Source organism: Pteropus medius, unplaced genomic scaffold (assembly GCF_902729225.1).
Source record: "Pteropus medius unplaced genomic scaffold, Ma_sr-lr_union100, whole genome shotgun sequence".
Classification (NCBI taxonomy): domain Eukaryota; kingdom Metazoa; phylum Chordata; class Mammalia; order Chiroptera; family Pteropodidae; genus Pteropus; species Pteropus medius.
In genome coordinates, this window is record NW_024344240.1 from 25,873,726 (window position 1) to 25,896,415 (window position 22,690).

The window sequence follows — 22,690 nt, forward strand, 5'->3', positions numbered from 1 at the left end:
TGTGTTGGTGCTCGGAGCACCTGGGTAAATCCCAAGAACAATGACGTTAAACAGTACTGTGTGCTGCTTCCTGACACTGACATTACACCAGACAGATTGGGCTGCAGAATGAAACAGTGTCCATGTTCATTGGCAAGGCACAGTGACATGATACACAACCAACGCATACCCAAAATAAGGAAGTATACCTGCATGTATACTTAAAAATGTGTTTCTACTTTCTGGATATCACAAAATATAGCTTTTAGCTTCTTTTATGTAGACTACATCCTATACATTTCTAATACAGATGACAATACGAGATAACAGAATATTCAGAACAGAAATTAGGAAGTGAAATTAGTAAAGGGGGCATCAAGTAAAGCAAGTATAAAAAAAAAAAAAAAAAAAAAAAAGCATTTTCATAAGGAGGCAGAAAGCAGGATGTGCAATGTCCAGAAGGGCTACTCCTTGAAAGGAGTTGGGTAGTTGACACAATGCGTGGTTATGGTCTTCTTTTTCAGACATTCCTGCATGCTCCAAAAACACCCCCAACAAATATTGTTTTAAAAAGAAGAAACTGAGGAGGGGAGACTGACTGGAAACACCAAACAAGGGGAGTCCGCCTAGACCCGAATCTGAAACGAACATGCGAGGAAGCACAGAAGCATGATTTTGAGTGTCGTTTCTTTGCCTTTTTTGGAGATGTGAGAAATAGAGGATTTGGTTCACTAGTTCTAAGGGCAAAGATGCGCTCAAGTTCATGGTAGATAGAAGTTTAAAATAACTTTTTTTTTTAAATACTAGGGTACCCAGTTTCTGTCTCTTTGTACTGGCCACCATGTTTGTCACCTCGAACCATCTCTGTGCCCTCTGAGCTCCAGTCGTCACTTCTGAGCGACCCCAGGGTTTGGTTCTGGTGAGAGGATTTTTACCAACAGGTCTACACTCTCATCTTGACTGCTCTGTTTGCCCTCAACATTCTGCAAGCTCACCTGCTCCACCTTTTACCTTGGCAGCAAACTAATTTTTTTCCTTTGAAGCAGCACTTCCTTTTGAAATGTGACCACCATCAGCAACTCTTCAGCACCCACTCACCTTGATCTCTGGGGGCAGGTAACGTGTGTCACTGAATTTTGAAAAGCAGCAGAATATTATTATATAGTAAGGCAAGTATCATCATATCCCAGTGTGATGCATGAAATAAGCATGGATAGTACTTCATAGTTTCAAAACACTCTCACATATATTACTTCATTTGATCTAGACATCAGCCCAGGGTGGCAACCTGGATGGGCATTAGCATCTCTATTTTTAAATGAAGGATCTAAGGCTCAAAGAAGTTAAATGTGGCACAGACTGACTAAAACCTAGATCTTTCCTTTTCCATTCTGAACCAAGAGTTTGCCCTCTTTAAAGTGCCAACAAAGGTTCTAGGCAAATCTAATAATAGGTAGCTATTGGAAGCAGAGGAGTCACACACAGACACTACTCAGACTACCGGCCTGGGAGGATGGCATTGTCGCTCTTTCCTCCAGTCTTCTGTAGAGGACCAGAGAGGGTAAGTGACCTGGCTTAGGATATAGTGGTCTTGCCTTCCTAAGCTGGAAGTGCACTCCACACCACCACTTTGTCTCTGACCTGCTTGGACACCTTGTTCCAAGCCCTGCCTCTTGTGTGGCCCAGGACAGTCCAAGACCCAACAGGTTGTAGAGCAGTTGGCAGGTGGGAGAAGCATACAATCCTACGATGCCTTTCCCTTCTCTATACCTGTCCTTTTTATATTTCCATCTTCCTCTGACTTTTGCATAAAGGCTTTGCCCAAGACACTTCATCTCAAAGCACTACGTCCTCCCCTCCCACCCTGTCAGCTAACTGAATGAAATGTTCGGCTAGCTGGAAAAAATGACTCCTCAGGACTGAGTTTGGATGTTCATCTGAAATGCACACAAACCCATCTTCAGCCCTTTTGGTAGTCAAAACCCCAAGGCCCCCTAGCCCTGAGATTGGAAGGTAGAGAAGGGTTTGGTACTTTTCTCACAAGGAGAGGTGAGGATGGGATTATAAAGGCTGGAGGGGCCAGGACAAAGGCCTAGCTCCACTCACAGGCCAATGTACACCACAGACAACATGAGCTGGGAGGGGAGTCGGCTTGAGGCTCTGCATCTCCAATTCAATCATTCAGTTCTGCCTGGTTATATTTAATCCATTAACTTCTATATTGGTGATACAGAAAAAAATCAAAATACCTTATAAGGATAATGGACATATTTTAAGGACTAATAAATTATACAAGAAATGTTTGAGTACCTCTCACGTACCAGGCACTGTGTTAGTTATGCATCAGCCCTGTTTTCCTTAAGAGACAAAGCATGAAAATTATTTTAATTGGGAAGCAACAGAAGAAAGCAACCACAGGAGGAAAGCAAGTTGGTGGGTCAGTCTCAAGGATTACTGAACAAAAGGAAAGTGGTTGACCAGAGAGCTGGTCTGGAGCTAAGCAGCAGTTGTGGGGATGTGCCTTATCCTGGGCACCTGTCTCTCCACACTGTAAGGCTCCTAGTTCTCCTTGTTGGACTAAGGAGCCATCACAACAGGCTTCACAGCTGTGCCTGGTGCAGCATGGGAAGTGGCCTCCTAGGGAGAGATCTAGGTTGCAGAAGTCCCAGCCAGGAATGCTGCATTTCCCCATTGAAACACTGGTATGACCCAGAATGTCATAGCCTCACACTGTACACTAGAGATATTTTGAGAAAAACAGGTTTATGAACTGAGCCACCACTTATAAAGTGCATTTCCACATGAAAATACAGAATTCCAAATAATCGGCTCACATACATCATACAATATCATCCTTTTACAGGCTTAAAATTGCCCTCCCCACACCTTTCCTTATAATATACCACAGTTGTTTTATGCACAAAAGTTTGTAAAGTGCTCCAGGGTTAGATTACTTCCCTTCCAGCTATACTTTCAGAAAATCCTGCATAAGAGATTCTTTTTGATTTTGGCTTCCTTTCGGCTTCTGAACAACAAGCTCCAAGGTGTTATAGGTAGGAAAGAGGCAAGCTTACTTCTCAGTTGCATTCTGAGATTCCACATTCCTGCTACAGGAGCTCTGGGTAGACTCCCATTTCTCACACTTGTTTCTGGAAGAATGCTACTATATTTACCGATAACTGAACCAGTGTTTAAACAATAGCTTTTTATCTAATTCGTGCTACAGTTGCTACCAAAATTTTGTTCTTCTTTTCCTAAGAAACATCAGGGACATTATCTTTCACACCAAAGCTCAATCTAACAGATTAAATTTACAGAAAGTATAAGTATATAAGAATGGGGCTTTCACTGATTTTCTTTTCCAAGTTCTTCAGGTTACATGACCCAAAGCAAAGGAAGATTGACCAAATGTTTTGTTGACTAAGATTATATTCAACTGCTCTGACTCCTCAACCCAGGAAACCTATTTGCTCAGTACCAACACCATGACCCTGACATGAGGTAGCCTCTGCACTGCAAGAGCTAAGTGCTCAGTCCCAACACCAGGGGCAATGAGAAACACTGTAGTCCTACCAGGGAGTCAAGCTGGCTACAGACTGGTAAGGTGGCATCATGATAGAGTGGAAAGTTTGTAGTCCGGCAGGTGCAGTCTACATACATGACCGGGCTGGGAGATGCCTTGTCTTATAAAACTTAGTGCAGAATGGATGTCTAGATTGTATGTGTATGGGGTGGGGTTGGGAGATGTGGGGGATGGGGGAATGAAGGCCAAAAAAAGAAAAAAAAACAGCACGTAATAATTGCGATCCAACACACACACACGCACTTACACACATGTACGTACATTCACATGCATACATACATGCACACTGAAGAATACTGGGAAATCTCAAGCATTTTAAAGTTCCTAAGCAAAAACAGAGCCAGGTCAAACAGACAAGCCAAAATCTACCAACATCAAATTAAAGGAAGCAAACAGACCCAGAAGGGAGGGGAAGTGAGCAGGCTTGGGGTAGGCCCCCCTGTGCCTATCCCAACTCACCAGCAGCAATGAAAGACCACTTTCCAGTCCTTTACGTTACATTTCTAAAGCATTCATGTTCTTTCAATTTCCCTTTGAGACAAATCAAGAGGTGAGGTCTTTGAAAACTAGAAATTAGGTATATATATTTTTAATCGAAAGTTATTCAGAAGAGACATGGCTTTTATCTAAAGATTTCCAGTCATCTATCTGTTCTAGTGTTACAAAATGTGGTGACTGGGCAGGGTAGGAAAACTGCTTAGTGTCCTGAGGAAGAAAAGGAAAGGGGAGTGAGTTCACTTAGGGACCCTTCCTCTCTGGCCCAAGGATCATTCTGTGTTCTTTTAGTGGCTTCTTTTAAAATCATGAGGTTTAGCTCTGGAAGATAAGATATTTATTCTATATACTCTGTGGCTCAAAGAGACTTTTAATATAGATTTGGAGCCTTTATACGGTTAGCTGAGAGCCACCATAAGACCCGATTGATACAATATAGAGTGACAGGCAGAACCTGAATGCTGCCTGGAGCTTTGTTTTACCCATATGAGAAATAAGATGGGCCTAGCAATGAATGGGGTTTCTGTGTGGCCTTTTGAGGATGCCAGAATAGAGAAGCAATCGGCTTCTACGTTTCAGGCTTCAAAAGGATAACTTCTCCCCCAAATAATACTACCAAGTGCTCCAAGAATGAAACATCAGCAGAAACTGTATTAGGGACCTAATACTAGCACCTAAATTTTCCTCCAGGAGCTTGACATAAACAAGGCTGGAGGACCCTTGCTCTCCGCCTGGGGCACACAGTGACTCCATCTGGAATGAACGTTTCTCTCATGCTTCATTGGTAGGGCAGTAGCAGGCTCTATGTGGTGAGCAGGACCCACAAGAGAAGTCTAAATTTTACACAGAAATCATAATGAGCTGAAAAAGAAGTGATGAGTTGATGAGAACCAAGTAGCAGGGTTATAAGGTATCTGATGGTGGGGTATTTTATAATTCAGAAGACACCCTGAGTTCCTTTTTTGTATTTTTTTCACTTTCCCCTGGAATTTGTTAGGATTCTAAATCCAAAAGGCTAGTGGCTGGAGTCCAGGGACACAGAAATGAAAACAGCCAACTACACTTTTTCATTCAAGCAATGGGGGTAAAGAAAATAAAATTAGACACATGAGGTAATCAGTGTGGTAATCTTGAATTGAGAGGGAAGAAGGAATATAAAGAAATGAGTTTTGACAGTTCCTTCCAGATTTTGATTTATAAAAACCAAATGAACTTTTTTCACACATTGAGATTCATTTAGAATTGAGATAAATATTTCCCAGGGAGTGTTAGGAGGAGGCAGGAACGGAGTCAAGGTCGTTAAACAAGGAACAGGGTCCATTAATTGGAATGTAAGCATCAGCCCTTTTACAGCATCAATGGCCATGAGTGTGGAAGTCCCTGAATGCACCAGAAGCTCTGGGGGCACTGAAGGACTCTGTGGAGGGTGAGAATCCATGGGACCATGGGTTGGAGAACAGAGAGCAGGGAGAGACCAGTGACAACCCAACCCACCCAATGAGGCTAAGAGCCAGCCTCTTTACTGGTAGAGGCTAAGAAAATGGCACTGTCTCATAGTAGGAATCACAGAATTATGCCTTTGGATTCTAAATGAAAGGGCCAAAAAGTGACTTAAAAGGATGGGGTTATGGGAAAAATGAGAGAGAAGGATCTTTGCCAGCTCTTCTGTTTTAAGACCACTTCTAGGCAAGGGGAAATGAAGAGGCCAGACTGCCCAACCAAGGATGCAGAAACTCCAAGAATGTGCCAGAGTCTCCCCTGGTTAACCTCAGGAGCAGCTATTTGGCACTCTTCTTGAGAAAAAGGCAGCTTCCCAGGAGAAAAACTGCCCAAAGTCTAGAATTATGGCTCACGGATTAGTTATTTCTCCAATCTAATACAAGTGGTGAGCTTCATACAGCAAGACATCAAATATATTGAATTCATTTAAGGTCCCCCTACTTCAGAGGGCATATGAATCATTTAGAAAGTTTGTTAAAACATGGGTAACCAGAGTTTCCGATTCAGCAGGTCTGCACTGGGGCTTGCCAATCCGCATTTCTAACAAGCTCCCAGGTCATGATGCTGATACTGGCCGTGCAGGGACCACACTTTGAGAACCACTGCCTTAGACTTTTCCTGTCTTCATTGAAAAGAACTGCAAAGTAAGTCTCAGGCCAGAGCAAGGAGGGAGGGACATTACTATAGGCATCTGTCATCATAGCCTCAAGCTTGGTGAATTTGGGCAGAAATCACAAGTGGCATCTTCCCATGCACTTGGATCTCTTGGGGAAACATGAGCACACCCCGATGAAAATGAAAATGGTCGAGGCTGAGTTCTTTACATGTTTGGTTCTTAAGTGTGGTTGGCAGTGAGCTCCTTCGTGGATGTGACACCTACAAGTTGTGAGGGATGAGATCCAGGGCAGAGGTCATGTTGGAGTATGTGTGTAAATCCATGCTGCATGTGCATGTGTTCACATGTACATGAATGCTTGTGTGTGTGTATGCGAGTATGAGTGCATGTGAGTACCTGTGTGTACTGCTATTGTCAAATCACCAGATGATATTAGAAAAACTAGGATGCAGATACGAGGTTGATGGGTTGGGGTAGGTGAACTTTTGTTATGAAACATTATGATAACCCTGGGCAGCAGAAGCTATTTCAAATCTTCTCCAGAGTATATATGGCAGTGGGGAGGACCCAGCATGCTGCTCCATTATGAGCTGGAAAAGGGCCTGTGCTTTTGCCATTTGGTTACCGGGTTGATTTCTTGTTGTTGTTTATGAGCAGGGACTGGGGAGAGCGGGTCAGAAAAGGATGTCAGCAGGGTTAGTGTCAGCAACAGATGCTGCTATACATACCACCCAGATGCAAGTCGATGAGGTCACTGTAATAAGACTCTCCCCAATAGTCTACAACAAGGAATTGGTGAAGAGAGAGTTACTGGATCAGATAACCCTCCTGTCCCCCCATACCCAAAGCAATCAATGACATGAAGCATATGAAACACACAGAAATATAGCAAGAGAGCAAAGAAAAACAGCTGGAAAGCATGCATCTCTCTGTAAGTACATTATGTGTACACACATGCTGAGCTGTATACTTCCTGGTGGTGGGAGGGGGGAGTTCACTAAACCACAGGTGACAGTTAATAGCCAATAACAGTGTGATTCCTGTTTATCTCTCTGATCAGCATGGTCCATAGGCTTTGGCTTTTCTGGGAATCTTGGCCCTGCTGGGACTCAACCTCATCTAAGATTTAAAAAATTCATGGGCTACTTATTTCCTCAGTTATGGAATATTAGAAGCTCTAGGCTGAGGGGCTAAAGGCAAGATGTAAACATCCTAAAAAAGCTCTGCAAGGACACCAATCCTTAGCTTTTAAGGCAGTCAGAGCTCTCCCAAGAATTCACACATGTGACCCCACTGGTGAATGTATCAAACTCCTTGCAGAACCACTTTTGCTGGATGGGTTTGAGATGAAGGAGATCCTCTTTCTTCTGAGGTCGGGCCCCCAAATTCGGCCAGCCTTCTCTTTAAAAGCAGCAAATGAGCTGTAACTATTTGCCTGAAAGCTCTTGGAGGTGTGCTGGCCACTGGTACTCCTAGCTTTTTTAGTTCTGCGTGGCTGTCCAGCGAGGATGTTATATTCTTCACATGCCTGAGATGCAGAGACTGAGCCCTGCCAAAGGGCTGGGCTTGGGCAGGTAGTCTTCATCCTCTCAGAATCGCAAATAAACTCAGAGCGCAACAAACAGCTGCTAGTTCTCTCCTTTTCCTCCACAATCACAATGTAAATGCTGACCCTGGCAGCCTTTTGTTCCCCACCAGCCTTTCCCCTTCAAGAATGGACATCCCAAAAAGTAGAATGCAATCCTGGAATGGTTTTTCAACTCATGCTCAAGGCTGACCCAGTGGTTTAAGTTTGAATCAAGGTTCTAGAAACAAATTGGGCTTCCCGTGTGCTCCAGACCAGGAATCATGTAAATCTCAGTCTTGCCCTCAGCTCGAAGGTTCTGACGCTAACCCTTGTGGTCTGGATACTCACGAGCCTCAGACAAGTTGAGACCAATGGGATGGCAGGTCCATATCAAATCTCAAAAAGGGAAAGGGCTGGCTAGCATTGCTGGAAGACTCCAGACTCTCATGCTCAACTAAGATTAGCCAGGAGCAACCAGACTAATAAGAGGAAAGGAACGCTGAAGCAGGAGAGAAAGGAGCAGCCAGTGTGCACAGACTGGCCTCAGAGATGATCTCTGCCAAACAGGAACAGGGTCACTGGGACTTCTGACAAAGGCGAGCCTTTTAAGTGATGTGCTTAAAATAAGAAAAGGAAAATAGTATATTTGGAAACAAAGTTGTATGGTAGGGGCTACCATATTCTGAGAATTTCCCAAATGTATCTTGGGGAAGTCTCCCAATGGAGCTACCAAAGCCTGTCTTTAAAAATGGGATGGATTTGTATTTGGATAGAGGTGTTCTGGTAAAGCCTTGCTTAGAAGAGTATGGACTAGGACAGTGGTTTTCGAACTGTTCTGTGGAACCCTAGGGTTCTTCAAGTGCTGTTCTGGGGGGTCTCCCAAATACCTGATTCACAAACACGGTGAACTCCTTTAGACACTCCATGTTCAAATGTTTGATATGCCAACTTTTAACCCACTGAAGCCCATCAACACATTAATTCGTGCTATCAGATAAGCTGGCTTTTGTGAAGCCCTCAGGACCAAGTTTCTTAAGCCCTCTGTGTGCAAGATCTTCACTCCCAGTAAAAGGACATTCATTTGTTTATTTAAATTCTGGCCTGTAAGTTGAGTGCTCATGTACAAAAGTACAGGGGAGCATCCCAGGAGCACTACTGCTCAGTGAGACCCAGCTTCTCAAGCAGCTCCTGTCACAGTGAGGTCCTCTAAGTGAGTAACATGCATGTCAAGATATCATAGCATAGTTGGTTTTTGTGTTCGCTGAGTGTTTGGGAGCTTCTATTCCCAAACTCTGAGATATACTCTTTATAAGGAATATGAACTGTTAGATTTGGTAGTGATTCAATTGTAAAAACAATCCCTACTGCTCCAAGCATCAAGCACCTAGATCATTTAAACTGTATATATCCTGAGATCTCCAGGTGAGCTGTTACAGCAGCTACCTCTGTGTAGCAGGGTGTTCTCTACACTGTGTCCTAGGCATCAGCTGGAGGCTGAGGCTGACCTCTCCTATAACCTGTATTTTCAAATTTGTGTTTATTAACGTTTTAGAGTAATTATGTTTTATTTAAACTTGGACTTATAATTTGGTTTGTAAAAAGGGTGCTGATGCTAAGAAACAAGTTTGAAAACCACTGACTTAGATGGTTGTATATGTTTATGAAACGATAATTATCTCAACAACTAGAAGGAAATTTTGGCAAAATCTTATGCCAGTCTTCAGTGGTATATTTTCTCTGACCCCTCGCCAGCCAGTAGCCTGTTGTAGAGATACTGAAACTCTGTCGCAGACTCAAACTGCAGGGCAACCAACAGGTATGTGAGTGCATTATGGAAACCATCAACCCTGGGGTGGCCCACCCAAACCTCAGAACCTGTGAGCAGGGAGGCAGAACGTCTTCCATGAGGACTTAATGCTAACTATAAAACGTAGGTGTGCTTGCCTGTTGAGCTAGTCTGACTTATCTGTTGAGAGATCTACCTCTCACTTTCCAGCTTGAGAGGAGTAATTTGCAGGGAAGGGCAGAAGGAATGACGGGCCCAGGGCTCCCTGCTGATATCTTCTGCAAGAGAAAGCAGCAAGGGCAGGCCCTGTGAGTCGCTTATAGCTGATGCATGGCGTCTCTTGTAGGTTTGAGCCAACTCCCTCCAGGGGCTCAAGCTTAATAGAGGAGGCCAAGTTAGAGCATGCAGGGCAGGGAGCAAAAACGAGGATGGCAGAGACATCACAGCTTCACTTGGAAGCTAGGGCCATTTTTAGGTGAACTTGAATCTCCATTCCTTGACACGGGCCAGTGCTTGCCTTGTAGTCGCACATCTCAGGCTTCTGGCTTACTGGCTACTCAGTGGTTCACGTTTTTGCATTTTATTTGGTGGCCCAGGCTTCAAGCAGTAAGTCCAGCATCAGGTAAAGCACAAAACCAAGAACCTCACGTCCTCATCTTTCTTCCCCATCCTATCTCTTCACCTGAAGGTCATCACTGAGTCGACTGTTAAGATGCAATTTCTAGGCCTTGAAGGGCCTGGAAAGGAGAGCAACTTCTACCCCTCATGAACTTCAGTCCTCCCATACCCAATTAGTTCAACTCGATACCAGGCACACGCTATGACATCACCCTACTGGTCAGTTTTCAAGCAAGATCAGACAGCAGCAACTAGCTCCATTCCTGGCTGCCTCTTATGGGTTCTTCTTTGGTTTAAAGACAGCCTGCTTGCCAGGAGAGGTACCACTCATCCCTCTGCCACACTAGAATAAGGAAGTAATAAGGGGTTACCACAAAATTAGGTCACGGCCTTTCTTCATTCCCAGCCTCAAAACTTGAATGCTGACTCTGGAGGCCTGTGCTCTCTAGAAAGAGATGAAGGTTTCCCCATCCAGACTGTACTGAGACTTGTGAACTCTTGAGAAAGCGGACATCAATCACTCCATATGTGTGTTGGGGCTACAGCTGGGGCTGGCGCAGCAGTTTCAAAGGCTTGAACCAACAGGGGTTCTTGGGCCCTTGGGACCTGGTATGACTCAGGTACTTCCTTGCTTTCTCTGTGTTCAATTGTGCTATACCCACCCCATAGGCTCCTCTGGCGAACAGTGGGTGTCACCACACTCTATTCCGGAGATCTTCCCCAGGAATGGCAGTCACTAACCACATGGCCCTCACAGTCATTTCCCAGTGTCTACTCAGTGCCAGTTCACCACAGTCCCCCAAGCCTCTCTACTCTGTCCTGAATGTTGAGCTTCCAGGAAACACAGAGCTTGGGTTCACACTAGGGAATCTGTCTGCTCTGCCCACAGGTGGTGGTGAGAGCTCTGCGGGGCATGTGTTCTCACATGTTCTGAGCAGCCTGGGCAGGAGAGGGAGCCTGGAGAGCTAAAGATAGGAGGTGGCCCATGGGGAGCAGGCTGGGGGCTCTGCTTGTGCAGTTCTGTGATGGTTCCTTGTGGTACAGTCTCCCTTATTCCCAGTTATTTTCTTCTAGAGAAAATGATGGGGTGGGAAAGGAGGAGATCCAGTGCTTGCCATCAACAGAGGAAGTGAACTGAGACTTCATTCTATGGGTAAATGGCAAGCCCTGGGATAGGGTGGAAGGACAGGTCTGGGCCCTGGGGCGCTCCCAAACTGAGGTGTTTTTCATTCCTTTGCTTAACAAGAAGCCCCAAATCTCAGTGACAAAGGGACCCAGAGAAGTTTGCTGGAAAAGAAGCTGAATTCCAGATGAGGTGATACAAAACTATCCCTATCATGGTGGAGATGGGGGTGGGGGCTTCCCTTAGGAACAAGCCTCCTCCCAAGAGAACCTAGACAGTACCTGCTTCACCACGGAGCGCCTTCTCCACAGCGACCCCCCGCTCCTCCAGTTGCCTCTGCTTCTCTTCTACTTGCTCCAGCTGCCGCTGGATAATCTACGAGAAAACAAAACAGTAGAAGCATCCAACTTTCTCTCTTGCCTCCTAGTTCTTAGGAGGACAATTAAACTGCACGATTATAGAAGAAGAAAAACAAATAAGGCTCTAGTCAATGGGCATTAAGCCCAGAGTATGTAGAGACCACAAACGAGCCTCCCAGGGCCCACTTAACCATGCAGACCCCGGGCTGTCACCACCCAGCTCCACTGCGTGGGTGCACGGCAAGCATTGAGTGGCTAGCCCTTCTCGGGGCAATTCAAAGAGGAAGTGGATGTAAACTGCTGCAGGAAGGACTTAAGTACAACAGCCTACGACCCTCCTGATGGTGAGATTGCTAAAGCACTAGCAGAGTTTCTTGGGGAGAACTGCAGACATCCTGTCTCTACAAGATTAAAAAAAAAACACAAAAACCTAGAATGGAGCAACCAGCCAGAATCTGTATGAAGCACATAGTGAGAAGTTCCTTTGTGTTATGTGGGGACCAACATTGGGCACCTAGAAGAACGTTCAACCCCTAAAGCAGCGGCCAGTGACATATCAATGCAGAGAGTGTGGATATAGCATGATATACAAGAAAAGGACTAAAAGACTGGTGGGTTTTGATGTTTGATGAAACATGGACTACTTCGTTGGTATTTAGATTTGCTGTTAATGTTTCTCATTGCTGTATAGCTTTTGATTAGTGTGCTAATCTTTATGAAAATAACTATATACATGTGATTTCATTAAAAATATTGTATTTAAGTATCTTTTAATACTTTATATAAAGAAATTATTTTTTTGTTCCCCACAAACATCTAAAATGGTCTAGGATCTGTGAGGCCTGCAGACAAAGGCTAATGACCTCTAAATCCCAAGCCCATAATAGGCTGACAGCTCAAGTTTGCCTCTTGATAACAGTTCTTATAATTGAACTAGTTGACTTTGCAGTGATTATTCCAGAGCAAGAAATTTAGAAACTCAAAGCTTGGCTCTTCCCTTTCCATCAACAACTCCACAGTAAGGTTTCTGTAGTTTCATCAAGCCAGACTTTGGGGCTGCCCCTTCAGGTAATGGGACACCCCATCTACTTCTGCCCTGCCCTCCTTACTCTCCCACATCGAGGATGAGGACAAACTGGCTGGAGAGGAGGATGCTGCTATGTGACTTACCCCTTGCAAGTTGTGGCCCCTCCTGGTTTTACCTGGGCTCGGTGCAGCCGCTTAAGTTCCTCTTGCTTGGCCTGTCTCCGAGCTGCCTTCTGCACACGCCGGGTCAGCTTGGCATTCAGTTCTTCCTCCGTGTAAGTTCTTGGCTAGAGAGAACGAGAAACATTTCCTTAGTCAGGTGCATGCAGGCCTGAGAGGTTTGGGCACTGGTTGGCAGGGGCATGGAGGGCACTGTTCCAGGTCGCAGAGCACGCGCAGGGCAGACCGGTGGGCCAGAGGCGAGCGCAGACTCCTAGGCTGAGGCCTGGCCAGAGCTTCACTGGCATTGGTCCCTGCTGGAGCCCTAAATGCCACAGGGGATACCTCAAGCTCTACAAGTGAGATGCTTTCCCACTGTGACAGGTACAGGAGGCTCAGTGGGGGACTGACTGTTAGGGAGTTAACAGGATGAAGGGACATATATATGCTCCTTTATCATTGAGATCACCTGTTTCCCACATAAGGATGTCTGCGTTTTAAAAAGACTTTTGGGGGGTAAAAATATTGGTAAAATGTTTCCCCACACTTCCTGCTTCTAGGAGATAAACGAGGAAAGAAAAAAGAAAAATTAGGATTCTTTTATTTTCTTGTTTGGTCTCAAAAGCCAGTTTTTTTCAGATGAGCAATATTTATAAGGTTCTTTTAAGATATAACAGTTGAAGTACAGAAAACAGGGATGCTCGTATTTTAAGTCTGGGTGAAGCCCAAACTAATTAGTACAGTCTGAAGAAGGAACTATGGAGGTGAACCTAGACTGACTCTGGGGTCTGTACAGAGGCCAAAATAGGCCACAGAAAGGAAGGAGGAAGCCATCTGGCAAGGCTGTTTCAGCCAGTACCATCGGAAACCGAGGAGCAAGTGGCCAAATCCACTGCAATTCCATGGAAGAAACTGCTTGAGCAATATACCCGCCAGTGTAGGCACTGAGGGTGCAGGGAGTATCAGATGGTTTGAATAAACAGGGGGCAACCACTGAGAGGCAAATGCTGGGGGGTAGGCCTCTATTCATAACACTTCTTTATTGCCTCCAAGAAAACAACAAAAAGAATTTTATAGACTTTAAAGGAGATTTCAAAATTCAGCTCAGGGGTTTAGTCTAATAATCTTTATTCCAAGAGCTCAAGTGAGAGTGGAGAGCCAACTGAGCAGGTAGTCCTTAAGGATGTCAGTGATGTTTTGGTGCCCTAAGCATTTCACCTTGCAGATCAGGGAGCTGAGGGCTTGTGGGTTCCCCATTCCTGTAGTGGACAGTCTCAAAGGGCAGCCCTGTCCCCCACTGAGGCACTTGGAACAACATTATCACATGCACTCCAGCCAGCGAAGAGCAGGGTATCTCACCCTGTTTCTCTGTGATGACACAGCTAAAGAAAATTCTGCTGCCGGTGTTTGCTACTGCTCCATGCATGTATGAACACAGTTAGTGAGGATGTGGCTGGAGGACCAGGACTGGGGGCTGCCCTGGTGGTTAATCACAGACACTCATGCAACAAAGACCAGCCAATGGGAACAACACACTACCTTTGATGCATATGATCTCCTGAATGCCAAGGCGTGTGGTACATAAATCGACTTTTAAGGGGATGGCAACGGTAAACAAAACAGAATAGTAATAATAATAACAATTAAAAAGAGAATAAAATGGAGCAAAATCAGAAGTTTAAAACAAACACAGACTAAAACACATGATTATTTTTCACAACGTCACACAGGACTGCACAGGTGAGGCACCTTGGTAGAGACCCTCGCAGCTGCCTCTCACTGAGTCACAGTCTTACTAAGGCCTGGGCTCACTTTTCTACCGGGAAGACAGCTTCTTCCTCATTGTGCCCCACACCTTCTCTTTTCTCAATCTCCTTTCTGTATAAATTAAAATTGCTTAAATATATTGTTATAGATGTTATTTCTCCTTTAGTAACCCATTTGCTTGAGGAAATTCAGACTGCTTCTTTCAGCTGAATGCTACAGATACTTGGATGGGGGACAGGTAGGAAGTTCCTCTCACCAGAGACACAGACAAGACACAGAGCAAGCTGAGTATCAACCTAATGTTCTCTTCCAAAAGGTTCTCTACTAGCAGGGCTCCAGAAGAAGGTCAGGGGTGCCCAGTGGGCCAACAGCAATCCTGGGATGGGAGTGAGCCATTTTTTACACACAAAGGGACTTGAAATAGCATCTATAACCAATATCTGTCAAAAACATTTCAGGCAGTAATTGTAACCTTTTCTCACTTTAGTAAACCTGCACAGAGATGCTTAGAGAGCTGAGGTTAATTTACATTTGCTCTCTGGTCTTCTCGCCAGCTCTATTACATGGAAAAGAGGAAGCCAGGAAGTGAGGGAGAGAGGGAAAGGGAGGTCTGGAGATTTGGAGAGCCTCAGGATGCACTGTAATCCCTGTGGCCCTCGCTGCTTCTCCTGCAGCAGTGGGGGCCCCACGAGTGGAGTCTACATTTCAAGAGCCTATTGGCTTCAAGAAGAATGAGTCTGTCTCCTAGTTGGGACATTTAACTTTGAGTATGTAGATCCTATCTCACACTGACTCATCTCTCCCAGAGACTATAATGAGAGAAAGAATTACATTACTACAAGTCCGTTAAAGAAAAAAAGACAGATGGTTTCCCCAAGCAGCATGTGAAAATCTCTACAGGAACTACATAACTACAACCTAAGGAATACCACTCAGCATCTCTACCTTGGCTGAAGGAAAAAGTAAAAGTGGTGGGGGCGGTCACTTACTGCTATCTGAGGGGGAAGGAATACTAACTTGGAAGAGGCAGAGACATGAAAAATCACAGCTCATCTGTGGAGTGCTAGGAGAGCGGGACCAGCCACAGAGCCAGTGCTTTTGCTGCAAACCAGGGCTAGGGCCTGTCAGAGAGCAAGTGAATGTGCTCTCTTGGCTTGGCCACAGTGGTCAGGAAGAGGCCACCTCAGTTGTATTTAAAGTCGGATTGAAGTAAAGAAAAGAGGTAAACATGAGTTAATTCTTGTTAGTAAGGCTACATACAAGGTAACTTAAAAAAATCTGTATTATCTTAATTTTTCTATATAAACATTTTAAATAAAACTGTTATTTTTAGTGTTTTTTTTTTTTTTTTTTAAAATGAAACAAAACTTAGGCACTTGTTTCACAGATGCCTCACTCAGGGGTGGGTCTGTGATGTAAAAGGAACCATTTCACACCCTGTGGGGCACTGTTAACAAGAGGCTCCCTCCTGAGTCAATCAAACCCCATTCTCACTTTAGGTGTTCCCACACTCCCCTTACTTCTTACTCTGAAAAATTTCAAGCCTAAAGAAAAGTTGAAGGAGGAAGAAAATGAACACCTTCACCTAGATTTGCTAAGTGTCAGCGTTTTGCACACGTTTGGCAGACAATCTTTGTGTATCATCTTTTTTTCTGAATCTCTTGCAGACAATCATGCAATCATGATGCTTCACCCCTAAACATTTCAGCTTGTACTTCCTAATAACAGAGACACTATTCTACATGACTATAGTAATTTAATAGCTTTCAAGGAATTTAGCATTGCTATGACTATATTATATATCTGTGCATATTACACTGTTCATAAGCAAATTTCTTTAATTATTCCAAAGTATCCTTCATGGCTGTTTTATTTTGGTTTGTTTTCCTGCTTTAGCTTCCATTCTTAAAAATACACAGTACCTTGCTCTGGCCCGCCCCACTCCACACCACAGTTGGGGGCAGGTCAGCATGCCCCAAGCTTGGCTTTGTCTTTACTATTCCCTATACTGCCTTCAGCAAATGGCTCTGCGCGCGCGCGTGTGTGTGTGTGTGTGTGTGTAGGTGGGGGGACGGGCAGGGTGGGGGCAAAGGAGACATGAGGTGCTGGGATTCTAGGAGTGGGGTCCATGACCTGTCATTCACATAGACGGGGAGGAGTTCTCTGCGTGCCCCAGGCCTGTGAGGCCCGGGGAGAGGATATGATCGGTGAGATGTGTTACAGAGACAATGGTGAGATGTGTTACAGAGACAATGGCCTTGGCGTAGCCAGTTGGGCAACCTGCCACTCAGCATTTTGCCAGGATGTTTCATTAATTAATGGAGAAACAGTGGAAGAGATCTGACCACAAAAGCAGCCACAGGTGAAAGTTTTTGACCAACATGAGACAAACGGGCTGAATACCTGCAGGTCTGCACTGAGGCAAAGGAAAACTTGGACCACATTCTCCTTCTTCGCAGACCCCCTTTAGGATCCCCATAAGGCAGTGCCAGTCCCCAGTGTTGGGATGTGTTTAGGGATCCACATTCAGAGCCAGTAGAAATTCTCAGCTTAGTGCTAATGATACTGTCTGGGAAAGCACAAAATGGAACACAGATAGCAGCACACGAAGCCAGGTCCCTGTGGGAGAGTACATAGGACCAGCCTTAACTCAGTGTGGCCTGGCTGGGACATGTGGAAGTTCTGCAGATGGCTGGGATGGGATGAGAGGCCTATCTAGGTGCTCTTCTAAGAGCGGACAGAGAAGTAGTCGGCATGGGGATGAACAAATCATGAATGAAATAAGAACTAAAAGACTGGTTTCCTCTGGTTTGTCAAAAATTAAAAGGAGAACTGGATCAGGCTGGAAGGAGGGGACTGGAAACAGGCCACAGAAGTCATGTTACTGAACAGGCATATGTACGGCTCAGAACTGCCATGGCCTCCCCAGAAGTCACTGGAGAGGGCAGGCTTAAGGCCTTGTAAAGAAGGTCCAGGATGTTCTGGGGAAATTTTTCAGTCAAAAAAGGTAGCTGAAGGCAGCTGGGCCCTCACCTTGGACAGGAAGATGAGTGTGTGCCCAAGGCTGGACTATGGAGATGGGGTGGGAAGGCTCTCATTGACCCTCATGCCCCTGCTGCCTTGGCCTTTCTAGATTGTAGTCCTCATGTCATCACGGTCTGAGACACAGATGCCCATTTAGAACTTTCTAAACCCTCTCCCTCTTCCAATTTCACTATCTAGACAAAGCTACGAGAGCTCTTAAAAATCAAAAGATTGAACAAATACCCAAGAAAGGCTAGTGATGAAGGAACTCTCAAATGCTGAGGGTTCACGTCTCTGAGAGCTGAGTGGACACATTGTGTCCTGAGCCTGGGGCAGTGAAAGGGGCCAGGTCAGATCCACAGTGCCCCACTCAGCACAGAACCCAGGTTAGTTTCCTGGTGCAGTTCTTTAATAGCAAAACTCCTCTCTAATGTACAAATGTACCAAGCAGGCAGGACAGCAGGGGATACTCCTCAGTGACTGGGCCCCCATCCCGGCCTTTGCTGGACCCTGGGCACAAGCAATCCTCCTCCTGTCACTCTGGGCACTGGTGTATTCTACTCCACGTGGGATTTCTGAAGACAAAAGAATGAATGGAAAATACTGAGCTGCTTCCTAAAAAAAGAATGAATCTTTGAGCACGGGATGTCTGTCTTCACAAGAACTATGGCCACGGAAGCAAATAACCCTCAGCTGCTCCCTGAAAAAGCCTAAGAGAAGTCCCTGATATGTCTCCTAATTAGACTACTAGGCGGGCTCAGGATTCAGCTGTATGTCTGCTAGGAGACCAGAGAGAGCTCATGCCCGTTCCTGGTTTGGGATTTGCTTTCCTTTCCTCCACCTCATCAAAACCAATACTCGACAGAAGACAGAAGTCAAGGTCCTTGACCCCGCTGAAGCCCCACTGCTGACCAGGCCTGCATACCTCTCGCTTGGACTTCTGGGAGGCCCTCTCAAGGATGTCATCACTGGAGAGGTCAGAGTCCTCGGAGAAACTCAGCTGGCGCCGGAGCTGCAGCTCTGAGGGAATGCAGAGTGAGTACAGTGACCAGCCCGTCAGTACCACAGTGCTTCCCGATTTCTACGTTCATATAAGTAGCCCAGGAGAGTGGGGTGGAGGTTTGATTTCTCTCTAGTTTAAGTGACTTCCCATATTGGGGCACCAGGAGCTTGGATGCTGACATTTGTCCAGGCAGAGGCGGACCAATACTGAATAGATGGTGCCCAAAGACAGCCTACCAGGATCTTCCGGCAGCATTGCCTTTATTTGAAATGATGTGACTTTAGGAAGTGCACATTCCTCCCATCTCCCCTACTCAGCTTCAGGCTGGTTTTTAGAATTATTCTATTAAGTGAAGCATGCTGTTTCCTTCTCCCTGCCCTGTCAGCAGAGCTCTAAGAACCCTTGAAGGAGCAGCGTGGGGAAGGGAATCTTTTGAGAAGAACCAAATGATGGGAGAATATACACCTTATGCTCTGCCCCAGTAGGGGTCCCTTGGTGCTGACATACCTGCTCTAACCATCGGAGACATCCTGTGCTTGCCAGAGTCCACGGTGGCACCACTGGAAGGGGTGCTGGAGCAAGACTTGTTGTCGCCCTTCTTCTTCTTATCTTTCTTATACCCAGAGAAGACCGACTTCCACAAGGACCGGGGCTTGGAGGCTGCTTCCTCCAAGTTTGGGCTGGGCTTCTCCGGGGGCCGGCCCTCACCTTTGGACTTCCTCTCCTTCTTGTTTCTGCGGGGGGAGAAGAGTGATGATCTCTTCTTGCTCTTTCCACTGGAACCCTCAGATGAGGTGACTGAACCGTCTGGGCCCCCTGAGTCCGACGGAGGGAAGATCTCCTCACTAGTGGCTTCATGCCTCAGGGTGGGCTCGTCTGGGCCTTTGTGGATTGGGTATTCAGGGGACTCGAGACTGAGGACTTTGCCCTTGGAGGGTACTGAGGAGGCTCTGTGGGAAGTGCCTCCTGGGGGCCTGGTGGTCCCAGCTGTCATCTCCATCTCCTTCATCTGACTCAGCTGTTTGGCCATGGCATCTCTCAGTGCCTGGCTCTTCACGGACTTCTCCCTGGCGCGCATTCGCTCCTCAGCCAGCTCCTTGGCTTGGGGAGAGACTACAGGCAGCCCTCTCTTCTGTGGTTGGATCCCACTCTCCAGAGTAGGCAACCTACCACTTTCCTTGGCTAGGGGTGGGTGGAGAGGCTTTTCTGAGCGGAGCAAGCAGGAAGGGGGTGTGAAGAACTTCTCTTGCAGACTTGAGTCTTCGGTCTTGTCATCATATGTATCCTCCACATCATCAGCAAAAGGGATCTCGTCTACACTCTCTACAAATGACTTTCGCACCTCCTCCCGGGGAGGCTTGGCAGGTTCTCGGAGGGGCCGCATAAAGGTGGCAGGTGGAGGGGGTGGGGTCACAGAGGCCTTGGGCTTGGTTTCCTTGTGCTCATATGTCTGATACAGCTTCCTTCGAAGAGTTGCAGGCTCCTCGTCCTGGGGTGGGGGTGGGGGCGGGCTCGAGGGTGGAGTGAGCATGGTGGAGTCTGAGGTGTTGAAGCTCTGGCTGCCCAAGGTCTTCATGTTGGAGGAGCTCCCGTGAAGGCCCAGCCCAGAGCTGCTGGACAGGTCTCTCTGCTCCTCGTGGGAGCTTTTCAGCTCTCTGTCAGACGGGGACTTAGGGGACGGCAGGGAGGACTGGTCGCCATTCAACTTTGCCAGGCCCAGTCTCTTAGGAGCAGGTGGAGGTTTTAGAAGATGGAGCCCCTCACCCTGGGGGTACTTCTCAACTGAATAGGATTTTAGGGACACTGGCTTAAAGGCAGGTGACGGGAAGCTGGGCTCTGGCCCCTTGCTCCGATCCACGGGTGTGAGGCCGAGGCTGCGGCGGATTTCGGCGCTCTTCATCCAGAACTCCGCCACCAGGGCGTTCCGCTTCAGGGCCTCGTCCATTGCAAGCGGGCTGCCGAGACCGTCCTTGGCATCCCCTTGGTTCTTCAAGGGGAGAGGGGATAGGGGAGTGGATGCTTTGGCTGGAACAGGCTGGAAGCATATGGGGGACTTGGTGGGGGATGGGACAGTGGCCTCAGAGGAAGGCTGAGGCTGGGAGCAAATGGGGAGCTGGGTGGGCGTGGCAGTGGAGGTGGCCAACGGGGACAGGCCCTGTGAAGTAACGGGGGAGGTAGGTGTCATGGCTTCTGGCAGAGCCACCGGCTGCGACCGGATGGGAGAATGCAGGGCTTTCTGATCAGTGGGAGCTTCGGTTCTGGGGACCAAATGTTCAGGGAAAAGGTGCTCCTCAGGGGATTTCACCTTGGTAGCCACAGAGGTATGAGGGATTCGCGCTCCCTATAGAAAACAAAGACAGATGGAAGCTGCTTAAAAGGCAGAGATTTAATAGGCAACAGCAAAGATTCCTTAGGGAGTTTTCTCTCTCAAAGGGCCTGTGCTTATTAAGATAAATTCCTCTCTCTGTCCTCTAAGCTATTATTCAAATGGTACCAGGAGAACCTTTCTCACTTTCTGCAATTTTTAGAATCACTCTACTTAGTTCAACAGACTGAGCTTTCAGGGTTTGGTCCATCTCAAACACATCCTATACTCTAAATGCACTGAAGTGAATGCTGGCCAGAGGATACTAATGAATTCAGCTCTTACTTTCCCACCATCAGCCCCAAGGGCTCCAAGATTTCTGATGTATGAATATAGTGGCCAACATTGTAAGAAGATTTAAAGCAGGTATTTTTTGCTGTCTGTATTATAAACTGTCCTCCCCAGGAAGCTCAAAGATTCAGATATTCCCACATGAATCCTTATACCGCCCCGTCCATACATCTCAGTAAAGGTTCCCCATTTTACAGATGAAATCACCAAATTCATCTTGCTTCTTAAAATCCCAAAGAACAAATCAAGCAGACCCAGTCTTGAGTTTAGACCTCCCTCCTTGATCTCTCCTCCAGAAAGTCTTCCAAAACATGTTCCATGGAACATATTGTTACTAGCTATTTACATAGCATTCTCCAATGTGTGGTTCACATACCACTGGTAATGTGGATACATATCTTTAATTTTAAAAGTCATAATTCATTTTAACATAATAAATAAATGTATCTATCATATTGAACCAATGATTGCACAGATATTGTTGCTTTAACTAAAAAAAAGTTTTTAAAACAGTGGTATATGGACATGACAGAAAGAAACACAGCAGAAGGATGACTCGGGTTTGGAGTTGGTACAGAGCAGAGTTAGGGAGATGCTGCCCAAACTGCCTCAGTCTGGTGAGGACTGAGCTGGAACACCAAGGCCACTCCTGTTTTCAACAGCCCCACTTAGCAAAAAGAAAAAAAAAAGAGGCTCACATAAAGGGCCTTAAAATGAAATCAACATGTCCACTCAGGGTTCCATCAGCTCTGTCTCTGACAGTGAGCCCATACACTTACCTCTGCCATGGGGCTGTGGACTGGGGAGAACAGAACAGCCTGCTCTACAGGGGACCAGGTGGGACTGGAGACTCGGGAGGGATCTGAAAAGAAGAGACACAAGATTGATAAGAGGAAACACTCCACTCCCACTGAAGGCACCTCTCCCAGCCAGCTCCACAGTGAGGGAGCACCTGCAGAGACTGAAAGGAAAGCAAAGGGAACATCCTTCCCCAGGGCACCCCATATGCAACTTCTGCTCTTGTCAGGAGTGCTGGCTTTTTGTCATGTGTATGGTCTGTGTTCGAAGCTTTGAGATGTACCTTCTACCTTTTTATACCTCAAATAACATACAGAGAGGGGCTGTGAGTACAGCCATGTGCAGGGCCCATGCACAGTGACGGGGAGGAGGCCATTTGGAAGCCAGCGTGTAGTGTGCAGGCTCTGCTCGAGGACCTATGCCCTTGGTGCCACTCGTCTTCACGTGGCTCTCACTAGGAATTCTGGGAGTGGCTTCTCCTGCAATAGTGGACCCACCTCTCTCTTGGCGCCATGCTGTGACAGAGGGTTGCTCTTCCTCATTTTCTGAGACCCTTAGCTGTAGCTCCGCTTCGGCATCTGATGGGACATCAACAGACCAGTGCTGATCTGGCAGAGGGAAGGGAGAACAC

The 22,690-nt window shown here is 46.4% G+C and overlaps 1 protein-coding gene across 8 annotated transcripts in view; it reads right to left on the reverse strand.

Annotated features, from left to right (window-relative positions):
• The window catches only part of MICAL3 (microtubule associated monooxygenase, calponin and LIM domain containing 3), a 188,963-nt gene that overhangs the window by 11,491 nt on the left and 154,782 nt on the right, over positions 1-22,690 (reverse strand). For 6 of the 8 annotated variants that reach the window (XM_039869262.1, XM_039869260.1, XM_039869263.1 and 3 more), the window contains 8 exons: positions 22,557-22,667; positions 22,041-22,123; positions 19,113-20,946; positions 18,528-18,622; positions 14,351-14,401; positions 12,829-12,939; positions 11,549-11,642; positions 6,902-6,952 (listed from right to left, as the gene is read on the reverse strand). In XM_039869262.1, coding sequence (XP_039725196.1) covers positions 6,902-6,952; positions 11,549-11,642; positions 12,829-12,939; positions 14,351-14,401; positions 18,528-18,622; positions 19,113-20,946; positions 22,041-22,123; positions 22,557-22,667 — 2,430 coding nt within the window. The remainder of the gene's footprint in view (positions 1-6,901; positions 6,953-11,548; positions 11,643-12,828; positions 12,940-14,350; positions 14,402-18,527; positions 18,623-19,112; positions 20,947-22,040; positions 22,124-22,556; positions 22,668-22,690) is intronic. The other 2 variants (XM_039869259.1, XM_039869266.1) reach the window with 2 other exon arrangements.